At 35.6% G+C, this 26,984-nt stretch overlaps 1 protein-coding gene across 1 annotated transcript in view; it reads left to right on the forward strand.

The window, feature by feature from the left end:
- The first annotated feature begins 8,594 nt into the window (after nucleotides 1-8,594).
- Nucleotides 8,595-26,984, forward strand: part of CNTNAP2 (contactin associated protein 2) — a 2,292,243-nt gene continuing 2,273,853 nt past the window's right edge. Inside the window, exon 1 of the mRNA XM_019031540.4 lies at nucleotides 8,595-9,723. Within this exon, the coding sequence (XP_018887085.3) occupies nucleotides 9,627-9,723 (97 nt within the window). The 5' untranslated portion in view covers nucleotides 8,595-9,626. The remainder of the gene's footprint in view (nucleotides 9,724-26,984) is intronic.

Here is a 26,984-nt window from a genome sequence, read left to right on the forward strand (position 1 = left end):
ATATCCATAGCCTTGTAAAAATTAGATACATGTGCCTTTCTTCTTTTAGTTAGTTATGCCATTCCCCCCACACTCACACATTCACATGGAAATAAACTACACCTAACTTGTTTCTGCCACTCCCAGTATAGAAGTCTTAAATTATTTTTATTCTCGGCTAGGGATTCCGAGATGATGGACAAAATGATCCAGGGCCTTCTAAATAAAGAAAATACCAACATGTCAGTCTATAATCCTTACAGTAACCAAATGTTGTTACCTGAATGTCAGTAATTGAAACTCCACAAAAAATAGCATTGTCTTCCATACTTGGCATTTATGAAAATGACATAAGATCAAAGAATTTGAATTAGGATACATATGGTATATTTGAAGTTAATTTTTTTAAGACAATAGAGGCTTAGACTTCTACAAGTAGCTATACATGCATTCTAGTCCCAAAGAAATATAAGCAAGACAATATTTTTAAAATTACTGTTTATTACTACCTAGTGTTTGGGCTAATTCTTAACCACTGGAATTGCAGAACTCTGAAAAAACACACACACACAGATACACACACACACACACACACACAAAGGAGTGAAATTAGATCAGCCTGCCCCAAAGATCTCAGGCAGAGTTTGCTCCATTCACCTCTCTTGCCTCTCAGACACAGCTTTATTCCTATTTGGTCTTTCAGGGGACTAAAGAGTTACCTTCCAAGTGGTAAGCAACCTCAGTTTCAACTTGCTGCATGGACTCTTGAAGATTTAAGGAGACAAAGAGAAGTAGAGAAAAAGCAATTTTAACATAAAGTCACACTAACTCTGGAATCAGAAATATTTCAATCTAATTCAATTTTAGTAGATAAAGTTGAAATGATAATTGCATTATCAAATTAATGAATTCTCAAAGAAAGATTAAATTACATTCAATCTACTCAACATACTAAAGCAGATATGTGAGCTAGTATACATTAGAAATATTCTTAAACAAGATATAAATGAAAACACCATCTCTCTCTCCTCCCTGTTCCTGGATAAATGGTAATCACGTGGAAATTTCAATAGACTAAGTTATCATTAATTATTATATTATCACATAAGCTACCGTGATGATCATTCAGTTGTAATAACACAGTTATTTGCATCTTAGCAGAATTACTATAATAGGGGAACTTTAAAATTTATATATTCAAGTGAAAAAAAATATTTGAAAAGAAGAATTAAACATGTTTGTACTAAAGCATTTAGTTACTCATTTCTGAAATGTATTTTATAATCATCACATAGTTCAAACTGAAGTAAAATTTATTATTTGTTCTAGGTATTTGATATAAAAGACAACTTTAGTTTCCATAATTGCCTTCAGCTCTGCCAAAGTAAAAGAGGGCTTCATGTTTCCTATTGTTTGATGGGAGGGTGCATTCTTACTTGAAATTAGGTTCAGTAAGAACTATGGAAGCAAGCTGTAAATGTTTTGGCAGTAACTATGCAAACTAGCTTAAAACATTTAGGCAGTAATTATCATCTCAAATTTTGCTGCACTATATAGCTCTACTATTGCAAATTGAGGACATAGTAAATAAATTTGTAGAGAGATTTAAATCAATTCATCTTTCCAGATGAAAAAAAAATTTAGTAATCTTTAGTTTCAAATCAGTAATGTCGACTCCTAGCGTGTGAACAATAAATGATCATTTGTTCTTTTGATTGTTTACTTTGTTCTTTAAATGTCCAGATTCTCCAGAATAATATGCCCTGTTTGCTGTATTATATTATCTGGTCTATCTGACTGCTGACTTCAATCTAATCACTGGATTGGGTTTTGGATGCTACCTAATGTCATTCAACTTTGTCAGTAGATCTAGCATTTTCAAAAACTAATAAGAGGAAAACGGAATATGAAATTCCAAGAAATGCTCCAAGAAAATATTGAGGATCTCAGATGTTTGGACATTCAACAAGCAGACATCATATTGTATGGAATGTAAAGAGGTAACAACTTGGAAATTGCTGTAGTCTGAATGTGTACCCTCAGACGTCATATCTTGAAATCCTAAGCCTCAAGTTAATAGTATTAGAAGATGAGGTGTTTGGCGGTTGGGTCCATTATGAGGACAGAACACATGTGAAAGGGATTAGTGTCCTTATGAAAGTGGCCTGGGAGAATTTTTATTCTTCTATCAAGGGAGGACACAGCTAGAAGGTACCATTTATGAGAGACAAACCCTCACCAGACACCACATCTGCAGGCACATTATCTTGAACTTCTCAGCCTCCAAAACTGAAAAATAAATGCATGTTGTTCATAAGCCACCCATTTTGTGGTTTTTTTTTCTAAGAAACCATCTCCTAAAATTGAGTTAAGTGTTTATAATTTATTTGCTAGATGGTGTGTTTTCTTAACCTTTATTTGTTGTAAATGATGTTGCTGCTACTAAAAGTTGATTTTTGGCTTTCGCATGAACCCCATTATAACTATGTACTCTCCAATTTGCTACATGTCTAGAAGAACACTAACAATAAAGAAAATGGGACCTGCCAGCATCATCCTAGACTCTACATCTCAGAAATGAGCTTATTCTTTTCTAGACAGAGCATATAGCACTAGCCCTAATATTCAATATGGCTGGAGTGTACCATTTTTCTTTACTGACACTAAAAGCTTCTTAGTGCAAGGGTTTTCTCTCCTTAAGTCAACTGAAGATACTATAGTTGATCTTGGTCCATAAATATCTCCTTGAGGATGAGGCGGAATGATAAACTTTTATCAACCCAGGAAAAAGACAAAGTCTGTAAATTCTTCTAGATGATCTTACTTCTTCCAAATATCCTTTGTCTGACACCACCCTAATTCCATTTTCCTTTTTATTCCACTGAGTTGCTAAATTTTGTCAAGAATGTGACAATTTAGGCAAGCTTGTTGTCAAATGTTTAAATCCATCTTTTGCCCCAAATAAAACAACTCTGCATCCTTCCCATGGCTATCTACACAATATTCATTATCATCTGTCTCACCCTATTTTGAAAGTTTGAGGATTTTATGGGTTTTCTTAGAAACCAAATGAAGTACCATACATGAGAATGTGTGTCGACATTAAGTAGATTTGGAGCATTCCATAATATTTCTCTAGTTCCACTTAGACCAAAGATGATAGTCTGTATCAGCTACTGCCTTTTTTTCCTTCCTGTAGTCCTCACAAATCATTTTTAATTTTATTTACATTTGTTCTTTACATACAAGCTCATCTCCTCTTAAGTACCTGAACAAAGTATCACAATACCTCTCCTCCATTATTTAGAACCAGATAATATCCCAGGGCTGGAATCCAGTGGTCATGACTATTGTTTTCATTTGCTATTTCAATATGCACCTCTGTATTCACTTACTACCAAAAAGATTTCACAGGCCCCATTCCAAGAGGAAGTCACAGACATAGACATAACCCTCCAGTTCAAGTCATTTCTATCTTTAATCCAAATCAAAGAAATTGTATTTGGAATGAAGGCTGTTGCCTAATTCTTCATAGAATTTTATCCATCTCCTCTTCTATGCTCTCACTCACCCTCGTTCCCCTGAGATGAAATCGTATTAACTCCTGATGTTTATTAACCCAAATATTTTCTGTGGACTTACTGATCTCCTCTTTGGGAGTAAATTCTACCCAATTCCCTGTGGTCTAAAATGTATAATCATGACATCAGTAGAAGGATAAAAGTTTAAATAACCTGTCTGACAAGAAAAGTCCACATAAAACTTCACACAATCTGCTGTTAAAGTAGTAATAGCATACATCTCTAAATTCAGAGTAAGATACTTTCCACAGCCTAGCTACTCATATCACAAATTTCACACAAAGTCAGCAAATCTGCATTCGCCTATGTGATTCAGACACATTACTCAATTCCGTCAAATCAAATGACCTGAGTTATAAAATCTAAAGGTCTTTAAGCCCTTGCCCATAAGACTGTGCTTCATAAATGTACTCAACAGCCATCCTATTATAGTTTAGTATTTTGCATTAAAACAAACCTTTGATGATAAATTGCAAACTGTGAGCTGGTTATACTGTAACAAGTCCTACTTCCTGCTGTAGGCAGTCTACTTTGGGTAGCCATACTGATTAGACCAACTACCCTCCAACTTAATCCTGGATTTTTCAGGAAACAATCCACTCATAAACTTGAATATTTCAGCAGCAACCACTTCTGGAACTGCAATTCTGAGAGCCTGACTGCCTCTCTGTAACCAGCCTGTAACGCTGAAAGGCCTTTTTCTCCCCTCTCCTTCATCTCCTGAAACTACTGCTTTAGGAAATGGGTCCTCCTTGTTGCTTAGACAGTCTGTACATCTATAACATAAGGTCTAGTCTCAATAGAATAGTAATACTTTAATGCTTAGAATAATTTTAAACAACTCTATTTTTCTCTCTTTTAATTGAAACAAAGATAATTTTCAAAATCTTAAGAAGTGATCTTTGTTGGAAAATATGTACTTCAGTTCACAAGCCCCACATCTTGCCTTATGTTTCTATAGACCTTACTTTCTCATAGTTCTTTCAAATTCCAAATATATTTCCAAAATTTTATTCCAATATGCATTTTATTTTTTCACACTGCTTTCACATTAATACATAAGTTGATCTTAATGTTCAGACAATTTGACATAACTTCTCATTGATAAAAGATTTTTTCTAATCCAGAAAAAAATCTAAATGGTTTTTCAATATGAATTTATTGAGGGATAAACTTAAGATTCTAGAACTTCAGTTTAGAACTTTGAGGTATATTAATTTATCTGGATAATAATAATAGTACTGGTACTTAATCTATAGAGAACACTTTCTATGCCTGGTATAATATATAAATTATGTTTAATTCCCAAAATAATCAAGTTTTATGGATATAAATACTACTCTGATCTTATAGGTGAGAAAATGAAAGCATCCAGTGTGCGGGTAAGGTCACACAAAGAGTTTGTAGGCCAATACACAAATCCCAGAGACCAGGCTCAATTTCCACTCTAACTTGCTTCCTGAATGACCATCTGGTTCTTCCTAATTTCTATGTGATTATGACACTCAAAAGAAATTCACTTAAAATCTGGGCAACAGAGCTGTGCTGTGACCCCCACCTCACCCCGCAGAACATGAAGAATGCAATAAATATTAAGGTCAAGTTTTATATTGTAAATTTACAAATTAGTTTAACTGTTTTTCCTCCCAGTTTCTTATATTAATTGAAAGTATGTTTACCAGTGCATTAAGACCACCCTTTGCTAACTTTACCTTTCCTACTAACATTAAACAGCCAAAACATGAATTGTTTCTTTAGCAATATATTCAAGGTGTTTAGTCCAAATAACACTCGGTTTCATGCATTTCCCTGAGACCTTTAAAATAAAGTGAAATTTTGGAAATCCCTTTAAGTTTATGCATCTTCCTCAGTATGTCATTCCAATTGATACTTGATTATGATATGAAGTATCTCAGAGTGCCCAGGGACAATTAGCAGGGCTAAAGGACCAAAATCCAGGTAGATTTTTCAGCTCACCAGAGGTTTTACTATGGGACTCTACTTTATCCTATTCATGCTCACTAAAGAATAACATTCCAGACAGCTTGTATATTTTCAGAGAAGCAGGTGCTAAAGCCTTCTTAGAGGGTGCAATCAGACTGGCAAATGTATCTACTCTAATTTGACCGATTTTTCAGCAGGCATTCACTGATTTCTGGGCATAGTTGGACAGCTCCCTTTACAGAAGGAAATTCTACTCCAAGGCACTCACCTAGACATATACCAATTTTTTTTAACCTATTGAAAATTCCTGAATTTTTCCAGTGCTTCATGCAATCACTTCAAAGTGTTAAGATTGAAATATTTTGACTCTTTTTTTTCACTTAAGTTCCAAAATTTGGGCAGACTTTTGAGATAATTTACATTGTGGCAGACTATTTACAGAACTCTGGAAAAATAATGATGATTGTGATAACAATAATTTTTATATTTGTTGAGGATATTAATTTTAAGAATGTATTAAGATATTGGAAAAAAGAGCCAGTCAAGATTACTTGAATTAATGTTAGCATAAAGATGATATGGACTTATTTTGGTCCCTTTATTCAACCACTCACCACCAATGTAATATCCGTCTTGGTCACAGGCATAATCTCTATGTAGCATAATGCCAAACCCAATAATAGTAGATATTCAATTAATATTGGGGATGCAAATGAAGAATGTGTATACTGCTAATGAAGTCACTACTCATGGGATCAAGCTAACATTTTTTAAAAATCTGTTGAAGTAAAGAGGATGTGAGCAGTGGGAAAGAGAAAATGTCTATTCTTTGTTATTTTCCATTGCTCTACTTTCAAAATAATGCAAATTGCCCACTGTCTCTTCTGGTCATGCTGTGCGTTTGGGGGAGGTGGGGCTGGGGTTGGGGGGGGGCGGTGGGTGGGTTTGTGTGTGTGTACCTTTGGTCCGCTTAGTTTTACTACTTTCAAGCTTTAATTGACCGTACTTCCAACTAAGGAGACATATGTTCAAATCATTATTAGCTGTCTTCAATTATTTGCCAACATCAATGTAATATAGAAATCAATAATGAATTCACTCTCAGAAACAAGACATTTCATGCTTATCATATCTACTAGACATCTGGTTGGACTGTTGTAAGTCCGTTGACTGGATTACCAGTTTTGCTGGACCGTGTAGTTTGACCAGAACAAATAGACTTACTAATTCCTACCTTTTCACTAAAAGTCATAGTGATAACTGAAGGAAGAAGAAGCTTAATTCTAAATTCTAATTGTAATAATGATGAAAATATAAACTCTAATGGAGTTGGATAGGAAGAACATAGCATTATACTCTAGGGAGTCTCTGATCTGGCAACAATTAAAGTCTTAAGACTTTAAGTATTTTGAGTTCCAGATGTCCATATCTAATTAACACAAATTGAAGGCAGAGGTAGTTGTGTTACAAATGATGTGACATAACTTTCAAACCTTGACAAAGTGCATTGAAAACACATTAAAGCAGGCTCTTAGCTCATACTGGCATGAAATAAGACCATCCTACATGGCACAGAGGTGGTGCAGGTATTTACATGTGTCATTAAATTGAGTTTTGTTGTTTCTCATTAGGAGAAATTACTACAAACTGATCAGAATGCTTTTTGGAGAAGAATACACCCTCAGGTATATCATTTTCTGTTACAAAATAATTAAATAGATGTCTATTGCATGTCTTTTAGTTTGGTAATCTGGGAAATGGAATTGTTTCAGTTCTGCTTGAGATACCCATGGAATAGCATTCATTGAGTTACTGAAATGGTAATACTTTCAATCGCTGCCTTTTTTCTTCTATTGAAAATACTTTAATGCTATGTTAGTGGAGTTCAGTATGATAGTTAAAATGGAGAGGCATAGTTAAATAATAGATTGTTCTGAAAAGTTACGCTTTCTGACAGTTTTTTTTTTTCCTATGACTTGTTTCTTTGAGCTCTTAGAAATGGCTGATGGTAGTTCTTTACTGGAGTGTTTTGGCAAGTGGTCATTGACTTTTGACAGTCTGTGATAATTCAAACAGCAAAGGGACATTTTATAATCCATAAGAATGCATTTGCTGTATTATTTTACAGGAGGAGTATTATATAGAATGAGGAGGCAGTTTACCTCCCATTAGTCATCTGTGTGTTTCTTCATTTTCCATATTGTACCCAATCTGCAGTTCTTACTAGGACAAAGCGTCCTTTTAAATTAACAAGAAACAAAGATCAAATAAAAAGTGCTGAATCAGACCCATTAACACCATATTAATTATGCAGTGAATACACAGTACTATTTACAGTGGACCTTTCTAAGACCAAACAATGATGTTAAAAACTCAGTTTATTCCAGGATTAGGCAAGCCTCCATAAATTTTCTATTTATCTTTAAATGCAAATGCTTATTCATTGCATAACATCGAAAGACATGGTTACTCCTACTTAGTCCTCCACAAACATCATTAGATATTTAGATGACCAATAATTTTTAATTGTGTCAATAAAGTCAGTGGAATGCTTGGCTCTGCAGAGACATAAGAATTCAAATACTTTAAGTAGACTAGATGGAAGAAAAACATATGGAGGGTAGAGTGTGAAGAGCTGTGAGCTGGGGAGAAGAGCTTGATAATTATTATTAAAATTATCTAAATGTGAAAAAATCTAGGTCTCTCTAAACATTCTTAATTCTTAGTGCTTGCAATGCCTCAGGTACCTTGAAATAGTTACCCATATGCCTGCTTATGTATTTCCGTTTTGTGTTTGTGTTTGTATGCGTGTTTGCCTAAGTGTAGTTTCTCCTGGCAGCAGCGTGTGTTTGGTGTACGTGTGCATATGTATGAGTACGAATTAATTACATATCGAAAACATGTGCATTAACGGCATCTGCAGTCCTCCCTCGCTGCTCCAGTCAGTCGGGATGTTTAGCACCGTCACTTGGTGTTAGGACCACTCGGAAGACCTGCCTGTCGGACGCCTGATTGTGGTTCCCGGGGGGCCGGAGCTCCAGGAGCCTGTACCATCTTTATCTGAAGGGGAGGAGAGAAGGAAAGGAGAAGGCATCCGAACGAGGGTGTTCTCCTTCCTGCAGCCGGGTAGGGGGCAGCCAGGTTTGGAGCAGGGTTCTAGGATTACACGGCAAATCCCCAACTTCAGCACCGCGGACAGCATCACCTCCCGCCCAGGGAGAGGCGCGCGCCTCCTTGCTCCGCCCCCGCCCCAGCTGATGGACTCCGGCCGGTCGGCTCAGTCTCCCTTTTGCTTTCAAACGAGGCCAGGGCAGGGCAGAAGGGTTTTGACAGCCAGAGGGGTACGGTAAGGAGGAGGAAGAGGAGGAGGAGGCGGAGGAGGAGGAGGAGCCGAGGAGGGAACCGAGAAGGGAAGAGAAGGGAGGGCTTCCCTCCGCCTCGTTCGCCGCCCGGGCTCACAGGCGCTGGCGGCGGCGGCGGCGGCGTCTCCTGCTCTCCGCGGCTGTTGCTGCTGCTCGCGCTCCGCCGCCCGGGAGATGCTTCCTCGCGCCGCGCAGCGCTGAGGCCGTGCGTGCGCCCCGGCTGCGCTGCGCGCTCCCCACATACACAAGCTCTCCATGTGAGCTGACGGGCGAGTGGAAACCCCCCGAGTCACGCTGCCCGGCGGCGGAGGGAGCGCTCGCCCGCAGTGGCAACAGCTGCACCACCGTCCCCGTCTCTCTGCCTTCCTCTTCTGCAGCCTCTGCTCTTCTGATTACCTCCCTCCCCCGTCCTTTGGTGATTTTTTTTTTTCAAGAAGGAGAGGGCGGGGTAGGTGTCCGTTCCCTCCCCTCTTCCCCCTCCTTTGCCTTCTTGGTTTGAATTTCCTCCCCCGGCGTTGCACTGGCACACAGTGCAAGAGGCAATACCCGCACGGAGGGAGAACGAAGGCTGAGACTCCCCTGCCGCTCCAAGCCCGGAAGAACTGGAGCCTGGAGCGGGGTGAGGGGAGAAGAGGAAGCGGGAGGGGCTTGGCTTCCTCGCGTATCTGAGGACAGCCCATCTCCCTTCAAGAACCCTACGGAGAGACGGACTGCATCTCCGCAGCGAGCTCTTGGAGCGCCGCCGGCCGGGAGGCGAAGGATGCAGGCGGCTCCGCGCGCCGGCTGCGGGGCAGCGCTCCTGCTGTGGATTCTCAGCAGCTGCCTCTGCAGAGCCTGGACGGCTCCCTCCACGTCCCGTAAGTAGCCGTCTCCTCGCTCTGCTCTGGAGCAGTTTCAGTGCGGCATTGATGTTTGGCACCGGGGTATCAACTCCGAAGTGCATCGCAGTGCTGGCACCCTGATGTGTTTGTGTCTCCGCTGTCACACACTTGCAGCCACTGCAGTAGACAAACTCGAAACCCAGCGTTTCTGTTTTGGAAGAGACAGGGTTGTGACGCTGGTGATGTTTCTGGAAAGTTGTTCCTGGTCTTGGTGATCGGTTGGCAAGAGCTTGGCTAGAGAGACTGATGTAGATGGCAGCTTCTTAGGAGTTGTTTGTGCAGGGAGAGTTAACTGCATTTGGCTTAGGTAGGTCAGTGAATGAAAAGTGAAGACCATGGCAAAACCAAGTTTCTTATTTTTATTTATGGTTATAACTTAATGAGCACGGGGTTGAGGTTAACAAGAGGAGCATGTTTTAAACAGTTTGGGCACCTATAGGGTCTCTTTAACCTCTCCCGTTCCCTTAAAAAGTTAATGCCCATTTAGTACTTGCTTATTAAAATGGAAGGCAGCGAAATTGTAACTGAAATTGCTTTAATTCTTTGATACTTTGATATCATGGATATGACTGATGCAGTACGGGACTTGGGACACTCAGTGCAAAGCGTCGTTAATGTAGTAATAAACAGATTCTTAATAGGGTTTTCAGGAAAATAATTCTATTCAATATGTATATCTCTGCATTTTAATCAACTGTGTGTGTGTGTTTGTGTGTATGTGTGTTTAAGACTGCCCCTGTTTTCATGAGGTTTAGAAAGAAATGGAAGATTCTGGCCCATTTTCTGCATTCCTTTAGAAGTGCATACTGTGCATGTAGAGAGGAAGTGCATGATTGTTCCTTTGGTTCAGAAAGAGTTAAACACTAGAAAGACTGCCTATAGGAATCTTAGGATAATATTCATAAGCGCATACTAGTTTCTGAGAATGAGTAAGTTGATAAAGAATTATCATGGAGATTTCAGAGTTTAAAAGGAAGATTTTTTTTGTCCATTTAGGAAAAGAAAAGTTTAATATTTTCCAGAATTCGTCATATGCGAAGTAGTCTTCTCTTTGTTTCTAAGATTTTGGGATGTATTAATGCATCTTTGTTAATAATGCTCTTATTGTAGTGGTAAATATCAACAGGAATAGCATTGAAAAAGGACATTATAAGTTGTAATAAGGAATCTACTATATAATATCCGGTTATGAGCCAGTATTGCTGTTTTGACATATCTTCCTAAGTACAGTATTAGCTTTTCTTTTCTCACAATGTGTAAAGATAAGGAGATAAACTAACTGGCAATCTAAGTTTGTAATGAACTTGAAAACATTGTATAGCATTTTTTATAACACAAGTTAAATCACAAAGAGTTAAATATTGTTAATATTTATGTCAATTTTATAAATTTAAACAAATTGTGGGGATATAATGCTTGCTGTTGATATTTACACAAATATGTAACTCTATCACTGGGAAACTAGTTTGATGAAATTTCTGTTTCCATTTCAAGGTCTGGTTGTATAGAATTTCCTGCCACTTTTCCTGGAAAATAAACTCCTTATATGTTAAATTTATTATATTCACTGATTGAAGGTCCTCATATCCAGGGTTTTTCCTGGGTTCTGTGTTCCATCATTCTGTATACTTTAATTCTGATGGGTCCATCTGAAACATCTGCCATGCGTAGCAAATGGAACACTGGCAGCCATTGGGTTAATGCATTTTAAAATAAAAAAGTTGTTATTTCATAAGTATTTTCTGAGTTTTCAACTTTTTAGTTAGAATTTGAAGACAGAGAACATAGAAACAATTACTTTTAAGATGGTTGATAGTTATGGCCATTAAGATTTTTTATTAACTTGGCTTTCATTCTCTATTGTTTAAAAATGTGTAATGGCTTAATTAAGGTGGCTTTTTATTTCATTTGAATTTAAACTGTGTGACCAAAATGCAAAGTTGCCCTATATCCTGGAAATGAATTAAATAATAAGGATGCTACAGAACTTTATTGATTAGAATGAGTTTCATGGATTCAGTACTTTAAATATCAACTGTACTTTACATTAATGAAGATTTGTATTTACATTATATATAGCTCTGAAGGACAGTATGATAGTTATATTCTTAATATAAAACATTCAAAGGAGAAAAAGATGGAAACTACATGAATCTAAGATAATGAGCAACTCAACCAGGAGAGGTCATCACAAGACAAAAAGTAGCATGAAAATCTAAAACTGTCATTTTTCTTTGGTACACATTTTTAAAATGTGATGAGTATGCTAAAACTTTCTGTACCTAAATACCTTTTTAATATGAGGGACAGAAGATGTTTATTTCACAACAACTGCATTTCAAATATGTATTTGCTTATGACTTATTTCTTTTTCTGTGTCGACAGACATATAAAAAGTGTTAATACTATGTGTTGTACAAGCAGACTAGAATAAACTGGAAAACAAAGCTCATCACTATGGTTATGTAAAAATATAATCTAATTTCTTTGCAGATAGCGAAAATGAACTGCTGCTGAGCTGATGTAACAAATCATGTATCTTCCCTTCCTGTAAATGTAGATACACGGGACACACGTGGGAAGTTTAAAGAAAATATTTCACTCTTAGGGAGTTGCATTTATTTGAACATATTATAAAGACCTTGATGGTGCAGTTCTAAATGATGAGGAGTTTAAGCTAGCGTTTAATAAATTCACTTTTTAGAGTTAATTGAATTTTCACTTAAATAAATGATCTCTCATAGAGTCCAATTTACATCATTTAGTAGAACTATTAACCTGTAATTTCATTGACCATCACATTTGGGAAATGTGTTTTGAATTGATTCACATATTCTCTAACAAATATGATTTTATACGTGTATATATACACACACATTAATATATATGTGTATAAATATATATGTATTTGTTCATATGTTTTATAAAAACATTTGAATACATGTTATAAAGTACATAGATACATATTTAATATAGCACATATATTAAGTATTATATGTAAAAATGTGTATATTTATATATTTTCTAAAACACCATTCAAGGAATTTAGGTTGTTTACAAGTTTATAGAAAGGTCTTTTCCAGTGCAATTATTTTAAGTAACTAATGCAACAATATTAAGCAATAGTATATTAGTCTATTTTCTCTTCCTCAATTCATATACTTCTCCCAAAATGGTATATTTTAAATGTAAAATATGTAAATGCATATAAAAACAAATACTGCTGGTTTATAGAGACCTTGAACATAGTAATGAACTTGTCTTAATGGAAACAATTTAAACTTAAAAGGAGCTTTAGGCAAGCAAAATTCATTGTTTGATAAAGCATAGCACATTATTTGCTTAATGCAAACTAATAATTATTAACTAATTGGAGAGAAATGTATAATCTCAATTTTATTATAGGCACGGATATTCAGGAAGTAAGAATCATTGTTCAAATTTTACTCTTTACCATCAATATATGGCAAAATTGGGTAAAAAAATTAATCCACAAATTTAATTTAGGTATTATTAACCTTTATGCAGTTATAAACCTACAACATACCATTTTAGATGATATCAAAGTTGTTTGGTGCATATCATATTTTAAATCTTACAGTTATGTGCCCCATAATGACATTTCAGTTCAGTGATGGACCACGTGTATGTTGGTGGTTCCATAAAATTATAATGGAGCTGTCATATATAGGTGTGCCATTTTTCATCTTGTATATTATATTTTTACTGTATCTTTTCCATGTTTAAGTATGATGAGATACACAAAGAGGCATTGTGTTATAATTGCCTATAGTATTCAGTGTAATAACATGCAGTACAGGTTTGTAGCCCAGAAGCAACAACCCATACCAGACAGTCTATGCTATGTGTGTAGTAGGCTACACTATCTAGGTTTGTGAGTGTGTACTCTATGATGTTGGCACAAAGACGAAATTGCCTAAGGATGCATTTCTCAAAATATATCCTTATTGTTAGGAAATGCATGATGATATATGTTTTTTGTCTATTTTAAGTGGCAAAACCTTTCAAGTTCTATAATTTCTTTGAGATTTAATTCACTGTTCCTTATTAGTAAATTCTTCTAGACAAAAACTTACTCAAATCTCTTAAAGTTTACATAAAGCTTCTTTTTTTTTTTTTTTGAGACGGAGTCTTGCTCTGTCGCCCAGGCTGGAGTGCAGTGGCCCGATCTCAGTTCACTGCAAGCTCCGCCTCCTGGGTTCACGCCATTCTCCTGCCTCAGCCTCCCGAGTAGCTGGGACTACAGGCGCCCGCCACCACGCCCGGCTAATTTTTAGTCTTGTGAATCTATTTTATGATTGAAAGAGAAGAAATGTGACATGTCTACACTTGTCATCTGTTTTTAAGAAGTAGATTTTTGTATTTGTTGTAGATGGTATACAGAATAAGGAGAGAATCTAGGCTCAGAAATTCTTAATTCAAATGTGCTTTTCTTTAAAATATTAAACATATGGAGATCCAACTTGTGCAAGTTGTCTGTTTAATGATTGACGTCAGTGGGATGAAGAAATAAAACATGTACTTTAAAGATTTTCCCATCTCTAGTCCTGATTTGTGAAGTGCTTTACTTTATCATTTTTTACTACTTGCAAAGTTATAAAACAGCGTATATAGTAATTTTAAGCCTCAAAACCAGTGTTGTGTGAAATAAAATAAAATTTTATATTTATGTCTGTACCAGTATCTGAAACTGGCTGTTACCTGTTTCTAGAGAGATACATATTTTAAGATAAGTAGTTATCAGAAACATAAGGTATATTTCTACAACCAATATTGGGCTGCTGAAATAAATTATATGCTTATTTTTACCATTTTAATAAGTAAGAATAATGATGCAATCATTTATATACAGCTGTTAATTTTCAAATGAAAGCCTTGAAAAGAATACTTGTAACAGAGTGATTCACTAAAACACTGGATTTTCCCATCTCCTGGGCTCTATAGAAGCCATATGTTTTAGTTCTGAGCAGATAAGGATGTTGGAATGTGGAGGTGCTTCCTCTTTCTCCATCCTAACAGTTCGTTTTGTGGGAAGAAAAGTCTGTCTATCACACTCTTAGAGTCTATGTCTACAGTTCATTCGTCCCTTCCTATGTTAGGTAGAGTTAGTTATCTGTTTGGTGACTATGGGAAAAGGACCTAGATGTGCTTAGCTCAGCCCCTCCTTTCTCCTTCCAGGCTGCCTGCAGAAAGAATAGATTCTGCTGAACGATAGATAAAAGTAGGCTTTGCCTCTGCACTAATACTGATAGCGCGAAGAGCCTTATGGTGTTCGGTTCTTCCTATGGCTTGAGACTCTGTTTAATTTTAGAAATAAGGTTAATGAATCCCACTGTATCACACATTTAAGCCTTATTCTTTTGTATCAGCAATACTTATATAAAGAATGTTATTTCCTCTCTGTGAGTTATTTTCTAATCTAGAACTCAGAGAAGGGACTGAGATTTACTGTACTCAGTAAAACCACAAATATATTGAAATTGCCAACAATAAGATTGATATTAAACTAAATGAACATGAAATAATTTCTGCATAGTTTAGAAACCAGTAAAGAATAAGACTTGGTTTTTCCATTGATATGGAGTTGAAGATTTGGTGTTACTCTGGTTAGGACTTCCAAACTCTCCCATTCATTCATTCATTCATTCATTCATATTCCTACCCAGTGCTATTAGTGGTATTATTTTACAGAGATGCTTAGAATACCGTTTCTTTATCTGTGGTAAATAACATTGCCGTTTAAAATACAGCCTATTTACAAACTTTAGCCAGTACACATCCAATTTCATCCTGCCCATGTAACTATTTATTAAATTATATATACCTTTAGTTGGCTGTTACATCATGATCCTTCTGTAAAATCATGAAGGTTAAATGTTTTAAGCCAATTATTCTTTCCAACAAAGCATTTGCACTTAGAAAACAAATTTGATTCTTTCTTCAATTGTAAGTTTTGAAAAATATCTTCTTAAACTCTTCTTTAGTTCACTTTGGAGGTAGCTATTCATTATAACAGCTTGAAGTAACTGATTTTTTATGACACTGCAGATTTTAAAGCCTCTCCTGATAGTAGGAAATCTAGATATAAAGATGTGGTTGTTGGCTCTGAATTTGCTTGCTGAAGATCACGTATTTTGGGTATACTGTAAAAATGTTGAAAAAATACAGAGGAGCTCCTGGGGGCCGTATTCTGTATTTACCTTGTGATTTAGGTTTGCTTGAAATACCCTCATAAACATAAATAGTGATATATGCTTTAATGTTTTTATGTTTAGGAAAGAGGTGAAATTAGATTCTGAGAATACTTTTACCAGGAAAAATTCCCCAAACATATATAAGTTTTTCCTTACCTTTTCTAGTACATTCACAACCTTCTTCATCTGCATTGGGATGGTGATCTGGAAATGTGAATCATAGAAAATGGCAGGCAATAGAGGCAACAGAGGCATATGCACTGTCAAAGTTACTAAACCTGTGTTGTCTGGGACATCTAAGATGGAATCAAGTTACATAAAGTTTAGTTAAATTCAGGAAGGATTTGTTCACCTCTATGCATTAGATGTCATATTGAAATAGTATGTGAAAAGGAAAATCTTGCCTGGACTCATAATTTTTATTTACTGTTATAATGTCATCTATGCTGTTCAATTATAGTATTATTTGAAAGGAATACATGAAAAAAATAATAGGCACAGTTTGTATTGTTAAAAAACAGTCTGTTAAGTGGTGAAATACCATGATATGCCAAATAAAATAATAACTCTAAGAAAATTCTCTTAGAATTAAAGGTGCTTCTATTTTTAATAGCAAAGGCTTGAAACCAACCCAAATCCCCATCAGTAATAGACTGGACAAATAAAATGTGACAAGTACACACCATGGAATACTATGCAGTCATAAAAAAGGATGAGTTCATTTCTTTGCATGGACACGGATGAAGCTGGAAACCATCATTGTCAGCAAACTAACACAGGAACACAAAACCAAACGTTGCATGTTCTCACTCATAAGTGGGAGTTGAATAATGAGAACACCTCGGCACAGGGAGGGGAACATCACACACCCGGGCCTGTTGAGGGGTGGAGGGCTAGGGGAGGGATAGCATTAGGAGAAATACCTAATGTAGATAACGGGTTGATGGGTGCAGCAAACCACCATGGCACATGTATACCTGTGTAACAAACCTTCACGTTCTGCACATGTATCCCAGAACTTAAAGTAAAATTTAAAAAAAAAGTGCTTATTGTCACTTCTATATCATAGACTGAAGTAGTTATTTTGAACTCACAGAAAACACATGTGGATTAAATTTTATCACTGTTAACTCATTTTTCTAAGCAGTCACCTCTTAATGGGAACCAAATTATTAAGTAACATAAGTACAGACTGTCTATATATATATGTCTTTTTCAGATATTGGTCAAAAATTTATAAACAGAACTACATGAAAAAATTTCAGCCTAATTATGTCACATAGTGAAATTATAGGATATTTTAGGGGTCTTATTTTTAAAAATTTATTAAGTACATGTTAAATAATGGCCTATGATGCATTAAATTACTTAATTGCTAATAAATTCTAACTTAAAATGTAAATTGTTACGTAGCATATTTGAAACATTTTTTGGTTCAAATAAAAATATGTCTGGACTATAAAATATGACTCAGGTTTTTAGATTATGAAACTATCATACTAGCTTAGTGTTTTTAATGCCAACCAACTGAAGAAAACATGATTCAGGTGTTTTTTTCTATGTATTCATAGCAACAATAACACAATGAGTTCGATGCTGCCATCAATACTAATGTTACTAATTCTCATGGTATTTTACTCAGTGGATTTGAATATGGCTATAGAATCTTTCTCCACACAATATGCCAGACAGCCACGTATAATCCCATGAGATTTGGTATTTAATATAAAACTTTATTTTTTTTACTCAAGTTATATATATTGCCACCACCAGCAGTTTTTCAGCTAATAAAGTATACTTATGATTTAAGTCACTTGGTTAATGTCCTCATACCTAAAGAATATGTTAAAACGAATGCTTAACTTATAGTAGAAGAGATTTTCAATGGCAGTAATGAAATTTCCAAAAATGAAATTTCATCATGCCTCATGCACTTCTGTAGTATATGTAAGTTTTATTTATATATCTTAACGTAAGCATTTAAGTTATTAAGTTATGACTAGTTAAAAGGAAATAGTAGCATAGTTAATTGTGTTTTTGTATGTCCACAGTACAGAATTAAGAATAACTATTTTGGCCAGGTGCGGTGGCTCACGGCTGTAATCCCAGCACTTTGGGAGGCTGAGGCAGGCGGATCACGAGGTCAGGAGATCGAGACCATCCTGGCTAACACGGTGAAACCCCATCTCTACTAAAAATACAAAAAATTAGCCGGGCGTTGTGGCGGGCGCCTGTAGTCCCAGCTACTTGGAAGGCTAAGGCAGGAGAATGGCGTGAACCCAGGAGGCGGAGCTTGCAGTGAGCAGAGATCGTGCCACTGCACTCCAGCCTGGGTGACAGAGCGAGACTCCGTCTCCAAAAAAAAAAAAAAAAAAGAATAACTATTTTATTGTGTCAGTTGACAAAAATAGTACCGTGTCAGAGATAAAAATGTGCCGTGGTGGGGTATTAACATTGCTTCTACCATTAAGAACATAAACAAAAACAACCTTATTCCAATATTCTAGATACTGAGGGGGTTATTTTTGTGGAATTGATTCCAAAGACAGGGATGCTTGATCAAAGAAGATGTTTAGTTTTTGGCTAATAAATGTTGCCTGATTGAGTTCCACAAATTCTGTAACAATTTACATTTTCAGCATCAATCAATGAGTGTCCTTTTCTAGAACTCCAGGCAGCAGTACATATTATACTTATAAAACGTTCTGCTTGTATTACGTAAATAGCTAATATTTGTTGTGTTGACTTCTTATTAAATCTTTCTTCCCAGCCTTTCAAATCAGGCACTACTCTTTATGTGTACTAGGTCACTTATTTCTTATAACAATGCTTCAGTTTCCAAATGAAAAAATCAGAGACACATGGAGAAGTAACTTCCCTGGGCCACCAGCTTGGCCTATTTCCAGGTCCAGTGCTCTTCACCGTGGCATAGCTGGCTGAGAGTGAAGTGCTGTCTCTGTGTTCAAGTTCTCTAAGAAGTTTCAGCTTACATCTAGGCAACATTTTAAGGCTTCATTGCTTGTATATAAAGGAAAAAGCCTATTGGCATAATGTCTCTATCTTTTTGTTTACTTATTCCTTATGACACTGTCATATGTTCTGGAGACTTAAAAATTACATTGGTAAAAAATAAAGAAATATATTTGAAATAAAGAGAGGAATGCAGCTGTTTCAATGGTAGCACATTAAATCATAATATATATGTCATTTTTGTTCTTCTTCACAATAAGGTACTTTTGCAGTGTAGTTCTATCATGTGAGTACTATTGAAATACATGTAATAGTCATGTAGTGAAAACATTTATTTAAAGCTATGTAAAATATTTCTTAAAATGCTTTGTCAGGTATACATAAAAGCTGTCTTTAAATCAGTTCTCAGGAAATGTTGAAGTCTGTATCGAAAACTGTAAATATGATTGCTATTACTAAAGTTAAAAGATGATAATTGTTTAATCTATAAGCACAGTTTTGAGTGTTCATTTCATACAATAGCTAATCCATGAAGCTTTTCTTGAGAGTGCTGTTGAGAAAATAACTTTTTCCTTTGCTTTCATGGCAGTGGGAAAATATTTGTCTTTAAAATATTTGCCAGTCCTAATGCTTAAATATTTCTTGTATCCATCCGCTGCTCTCCATTCCTATCACAGCTTCTATAGTTGAGATTTTCAGCATTTCCCTCCAGGCATTAATTTAGTAGCCTCCTGGTATGTCTCCCGGATTCTAATCTTCCCCCTCTAGCTTATCATCCAGATCTATGCCAGAAATACTTTCCCAAAACACAAATCTTGTTATAGTACTGCATTTCTCTAGTTCTTCCCTGTCTCTTAAATTTAGTCTCCTCCTAACCCAACATTTGCACCCTATAATCTAACCGACCATACTGAGATCTTTGCAGTTTCTCTAACACAACGTGCTGTTTCGAATCATATTTCTCTTACACCTTCTTACATTTTGTCCCCTCCTTTCATTTTTCCTGTTTTATCTATGCTGATTTAGAGGAAACTCATTTACGGTCCAAGCCTCAGAATCTTGGAGCAGATTGATGTATCAACACCTCCCTGTGGCAATTTGCTCTAATCACAGGTGAAATACTAAGACGCGGCAGGCAAATTCTTTGGTTTCTGAACTTATAAGGAACACAGTGATCACAAATAATGAAAACCACCTCCAATTATCTGATATTAAAGTGAGAAATTACCCCATAGTATCGACAACAGAAGGAAGGCGAGAAATATATTTTCAAAGAATAAACCACAAATATTTTCCTCATTTTATAAGTAAATGTGTATCTATCATAAGGGAAATTTGAAACCATGCTGTGAAAGCTTACAACTTCTGCAACCCTTTTTCTACCGGATTTTGTTTTAAAAGATTTTCTGTGCTTTTCTTAAGCCACATGGGTGATCATGTGCCTTTAAACCCAAGCCTGACTGTCCTTTCCACAAGCTATTATCTGAAGAATTATTTGTTATCTGCATGCAAATTAAAGACGTGCAAACAAAATAATTATTGCATCTAACAAGTACTTTAAATAGAGTACTTAAGATGTCACCAAATCTTCTAAATGATAGCTGCAACTTCTGAAAAACTTGATAATTATATATATTTAGTGTGTAATAATCCAGCAGATGCGTTGATATTGTTGAAGTTGTTTTGAAATGTCAATGAATTTCATTTCCATTTTTAATATGACAAAAATATAATTTTATAAGTATAAAAATAGTTACTTCTATTTGTTTATATTTTAAACTCTGTCTTCATCCTTACCTTTGCAACTTAGTACACACTTCTGAACCATTTCAAAGTTGGCCAGTCTAGCGAAGCCTGTTTCAAATTTTATATTCTTCACAATGATCCCTGCAGTGATGCCTACTAAAAACACATTACTCTCTTTTCTATTAGTCCACAATCTGCATGAGCAGAGCCTGTACTTTTTCCCTTAGGCTGATAGGTATTAGGGAATGGTTGTATTAAAGGAACTAGACTTTAGTAAACATGTTTCATCATACTAGGTACTGTACTGGTTGCATTATACCATTACATGAAATTAGCCCAAATACCTCTGTGCTATAATATTCAAAGTATAAGGATGCTCAAGCATTTTAAAGCTCACTGGTTTCATCTTTATACAGTTCTTACTTTTGTCAAGTCCTTCCCTTACATTGATGCAGATTCACACTCCCATAAATTCCAGCCAGTAGTTCCAGTTGGGCTTCTCAAATAACAAAAGCTTAATATTTACCCAATATTCTACTGCCGTAAAATACTTGAAGACAAATATAGAATCTAATTAAACATAATTTAATACTTAGTCGCTACTACTTTTATAGATAGCCAACTAATACCTTGAAGACAAACACATTCCTTAAAACACTGTGATTTATATTTACTTATGTCCTCCAAATTACCCAGATATTTCTAGCTACACAACCAGTGTTAAAGAAATACAATTGAAAATGGAATTGAAATGGGTTAGCTCTGTATACAAATTGTTTCTTAAAGTGCATATAGCTAGGTTATAGCAACAGATATACATTTCTTTGTTGTGTTTTTATAGCTAAAAGCATCGTACTAAGAAGTATTATAATTGTAATATAATGTTAGTTGCAAACAGGTGTGTCTGTAAGTAATCTTGGTATTACAGAAAAAAAACTGTCTTAAAACTTACATATCTGTATGAGTCGAAACCAAAAATGAAACAGAAATATTTAAAGGGACTGTTGTTTAAAAGTAATAGGACAACTACAGTTATTTTAAAAGATAGTTTATACTTATTTGTTCAGTGTGAAATAAAACATTTTTAAATTTTAATTTATTATCTACTCTTTGCCCAAAGTATATTAGAAAAATGTTACTGCAATTTGAGTAGTCTTCATATTGTGATAAAATAGGTAATTATTATATGCAATAATCTGAGGCATTTTCGTTTTACAGACCATATAATCACCCCACATATCAATTTTTGGAATTTAAAATGTGTTGTTGGCAAAATTAGAATCATGTATCTACTTTCAAAGAGAGATTTCAGAATATTGCAAATAAAAATGACATTGTTTCTTTTATCAAATTGGCATCAATAGGGCCTTTTTTTCAAAAAAAGCTTTTAGATCTGCTATTTGTTCATTTATATGTGTATAATTACAGTATTTAGAGAATCTCTCATGCTGTGTTTGTTTCCACATATGGATTTTCAAATGACAAAGTCTCAAGTGGTGGCGCTAAAGACAAACCATGCTAGCTACTCAAGCATTTCCTTCCTGGAGTTGTACTGTGTCAACTGCTCCCTAAGAAATGGGTAAAGAGGGACTACTCAGAAACATGCATTGAGCATCAGCATGTTTTTGAAAGATTAATCATCTAGATCTGGAACTAAAAGTAGCTTCCAGTTATTTTCTTTATTATCCACTTTATCAGCTTCCACATAACACATTCAGTTTTCTACATTTTAGTTTAAAAATTGCCATTTAATTCTATGCTTCTATGAAGTCACATATCCTACTTATGCTTTCTTAATTTCAAAATTATTTGCACTGTCCATTTTATAATATTTTATCTATCTTAATAATTTACCTTAAAGTTCTCTTTTATTGAATAGGTATGACAACATAGAAATTAAAATTATTGAATCATTCCAATTAGTCCACGGGTAAGGTCATCAGTGAGTGATTAAGGAAACTCTTTCTGTTATAACATTTTAGCTAAAACCTAAAGAAAAAGCCAAGCAAACAGCAGGAAAAGACTGTTCCAAGAAAAAGAGGACAACCTCACAATTCCAACATTGGCCAAGTTTGGAAGTCACTTTGATGAGGAGATATTTAGTGGTTTTGGAATTAGTCTTCTGTTAAACGTGTAATGAAAAGAAAATTTTGAAAGAGTAAATTATCCCGCTTAATTGTCTATCAGCAAATAGAAAAGAAATTTTCACTGGTTAGAAATATAGGCAGTCGGGCCGGGCGTGGTGGCTCATGCCTATAATCCCAGCACTTTGGGAGGCCGAGGCAGGCAGATTGCCTGAGGCCAGGAATTTGAAACCAGCCTGGCCAACATAGCGATACCCCATCTCTACTAAAATTACAATTAGCAGGGCGTGGTGGTGCTTGTCTGTAGTCCCAGATAGTTGGGAGGTTGAGGCAGGAGAATCGCTGGAGCCCAGCAGGCAGAGGTTGCAGTGAGCCGAGATCACGCCACTGCGCTCCAGCCTGGGTGACAGTGTGAAACTCCATCACCAAAAAAAAAAAAAAGAAAGAAATATAGGCAGTAAGCATTTATTATCTTTAATAAGACAGAGTAATATATGTTTTACCAGTTTTATTAAACATCAGCATTACACATCAGCATTACAAAAGCTGTATGTTCCACAGATGCGCTTGACTGCCAAACTGTGTATCTCAGGGGTCCCCAACCCCAGGGGATTCCTGTTAGGAACTGAGCTGCACAGCAAGAGGTGAGCAGTGGCCTGGGGAGCTAAGCTTCATCTGTATTTCCAGCTGCTCCCCATCACTACCATTACCGTCTTAGCTCCACCTCCTGTCAGATCAGCAGCAGCATTAAATTCTCATGGAGTGTGAACTCTATTTTGCTGTTCATGCTAGGTTGTGTGCTCTTTAGGAGAATCTAATGCCAGATGATCTGTCACTGCATCCCATCACACTGGATGGGCTCATCTAGTTGCAGGGAAACAAACTCAGGACTCCCACTGATTCTACTTTATAATGAGTTGTATAATTATTTCATTATGTATTACAATGTAGTAATAATAGAAATAAAGTGCACAATAAATGTAATGCACTTGAATCATCCTGAAAACATCCCCTCACCCCCTCCCAACCCCCAACCCCCATCTGTGGAAAATTGTCTTCCATAAAACCAGTCCCTGGTGCTAAAAAGGACTGGGACTCTTGGGCTATCTAGAATGAAAAGCATATGCATTGCTGTACATGGAATGCACTGCACAGATTTAGGTGTGGGGAGGGATAATTGTGGGGAGGTATAAGTTTGTTCTTTAAATTGTCTTTTAAAGTATATTCGGTCTTAAAAGGATTTTGCAAAATTGTATCTGTTTCTGTTTGGCCTCCTTTTTTTTATAGGTGTCTTTGGTTATATAAACCAAAAATATTTGAAATCTACTTTAATTCAGCTTAAAATGTAAGATTTGATTAGGCCAACTTCATCAAAGCAAGCAAAAATTGGAATATTATTATGTGTTTTATAAATGTATGCGTGTATTTATTGATCCATCATCGATGAGTTTAAAATATTAGGTATCATCTCTATGGCAGGGTGCCCAACTCTCCTCATTATCTGTGGCAAGTTGTCTCCACCGTCAAAGCTAATCTCCGTGTATGTAAGAAATAAACAGTCCTTTACTATGCATGGGTATCCTATCCTACAAGCTCCTAAAATAAAGATCACTGCAATCTAATGTTCTATAGCATTGCTGAAAGTAATTTTTATAGTAATTACTTGCTGCAATGTATTGACATTGATTTGGTAGAAGTACTAATGGTGTTTGAAAATAGTCTACATATTCTTTGGGGAAAGTATTTTGCAGTGGTTATCAGCACACAGGCATTTGTCTCAGAAAAGCTGGGGTTTGGTTGGCTCTGTTCCTGAGTGACCTTGGACAAATTATCTGAACTTTTGAGACCCAGATTTCTAACATGCAAAATTGCAAAATAAAGGCACTTTATCAAAGGCTTGCCGTAGGATTAAATACAGAATGTGCAGACACAGGCACACGATGGTAATCAGTTTTAGTGATTTTTACTTTTTGTTATTTTAAAATACATTAAATATTTATTATGCAGTTACTATGGGTATAATACTAGAATACAGTCTATAAATAATCTTGCAAAATAATTTGTAATTGCCTCTTACATTTACTTCAGAATTTATTTGGGAAGCTAGAAATTACAGTTAAGCAGAATTAGCAAAGATTAGACCAGTGTATTTTCTAATATCCACATAATAACTCATGTAAATGGCCAAAAAGTGAGATAAAAATATCATTCAAATACATTAAGATATACTGAATTAAAGGAAGGATGGCATATAAAATCTATGTTAATTGAATTTTTATATTTTCATATTATATGCAACAATATATGATATTGCTATATTCTGCCAAATGACATGCTAGTTAATGTCACTTATTAAAAAAGTATACTCAAATATTATAAAACATGATAAAAATTATTAAATAATGCAAAATATCTACTTAGTAGAGATTATTTTACAGTGTAATAGATATTCAGTTACCTTAATCATGAGCATTTCTGAAAAGTGACATTTGCAAATTGGAGAGCTTTGTGAGCAGGAAGAATATATCCAAATGCATAAACATTTTTACCCTAACTTGTCGGCCATATGGGTAGATGATATAAAGCTTGTTTTCTGACGTGCCATGGAAAGTATAGAGATAAATTAGACATTTGTTTCTCATTTTTGAATTTGAGACTATCCAAATAATTAGAAAGCTGAGACATCCAACAGTGGAAATTACTTTAACTCCTTAAAAATAGTGGTCAGATGTTTTGGAGGTTTGGCTGAAATGACTTATAGACATTTTTTGCATTATTAAAGAAAATATTTGACTGCGGTAGGCTCTGGAGATTCCAAAAGCTTGAGATACAAGGTCTCTGTCCTGATTTTTTTACAATCCCTAGAAAGGTAGAAAATATTTATGATTAGGAATTTATGAAAAGCAGCTTTATGTGTAATAAAAACTTTGTGGTTTTCTTGCAAAGGTCTAGGCAAAGTTAACAATTACCTTTTGCTACATAGATAGTGAAGGCATGAATTAGAAATGATACGATCATAAAAAATGTTGATGAAAGTTGGTCACTGGAAAATTATATTCTGGGACATATACTAAGGCCCTATTGATAAGTCATAGTGAATTCTTGTCATTCTATGTCCTGGGATTTGGGCAGAGCTCTCGGGCCTGTCTATGAGACCCTTGACTGCGCCCTGCCTTTCAGCCAGCCTCAGTTGGTGCAGGAAGCTTTATTTATCATCCTCTGTCAGAGATTGGTAAGGTATCTGTATAATGTATTATTTTTTTTTTTTTTACAATTACAAAACTTCTGGAAACAGAGACTGAAAGGCTTAGGATAAAGTCAATTAATGTGGAAAACATTTGTCTTTTTCCCTCCTCAATTTTTGAATATTCTTTTCCATAAAGGGAGAAGACATTACAATTTCATTTATAGGAAAAGAAACAGAGAATGAAGATCAGCGCTCTGGTTCCTACCTCCGGGAAATGTTAAATAAATCTCAAGTATCTCTTGCAGTTTACTTTGCTCTGGTTTCCTCATTTACTCCTGTGCCCTTCTCTTAACACTCCCATTAGCCAGGAAGATAGGCAAAGATGAGGGAGAAAGACATGGTTACACTAGGAAGAGAAAAAGCACTGGTCTAGGCATCTTCAAACACTAAATACTGGCAATAAGGAAAAATATCAGGACTGTTTTATATCAAATAATCCACTGTTCTTTCTCCCTGGACCCTTGGATCTCAAACACAAAAGAGTTAAACACTGCTTTTTATTTCAAAATTTATAATTTAACGCATTGGCACAAAATGCATTTAAATCCAAAAGAAATTCAGGACAATTGAGCAACAGTCATTCCAAAATATCTTTCAATAAAAGTCAAATGTTTAACTGTTGAAGAAAGACTGGCATTGTTAAATGAACCTTTCAGTGCTTTAACATATAGGTATATTGCATGCCTGTGGTTTCCAAAAGTTTATATTAATTTTTATAGTTATATCATAGTCAATATGTGTTGCCTAAATAAATTTAGTATCGAAAAAGGAACGTTTGTTTTATTAATGTTAAAAAATTATTTTGTTTGTGGATGATGTTTTCTACGTGGGATATAGTTCAAGGGTTACTTAGAAATGTCAGCACTGGCCAGGCACGGTGGCTTACACCTGTAATCCCAGGACTTTGGGAGGCCAAGGCAAGAGGATTGCTTGAGGCCAGAAGTTTGAGACCAGCCTGGACAACATAGCAAGACT

This window comes from Gorilla gorilla, chromosome 6 (assembly GCF_029281585.2).
Source record: "Gorilla gorilla gorilla isolate KB3781 chromosome 6, NHGRI_mGorGor1-v2.1_pri, whole genome shotgun sequence".
In the NCBI taxonomy this organism is placed as follows: domain Eukaryota; kingdom Metazoa; phylum Chordata; class Mammalia; order Primates; family Hominidae; genus Gorilla; species Gorilla gorilla.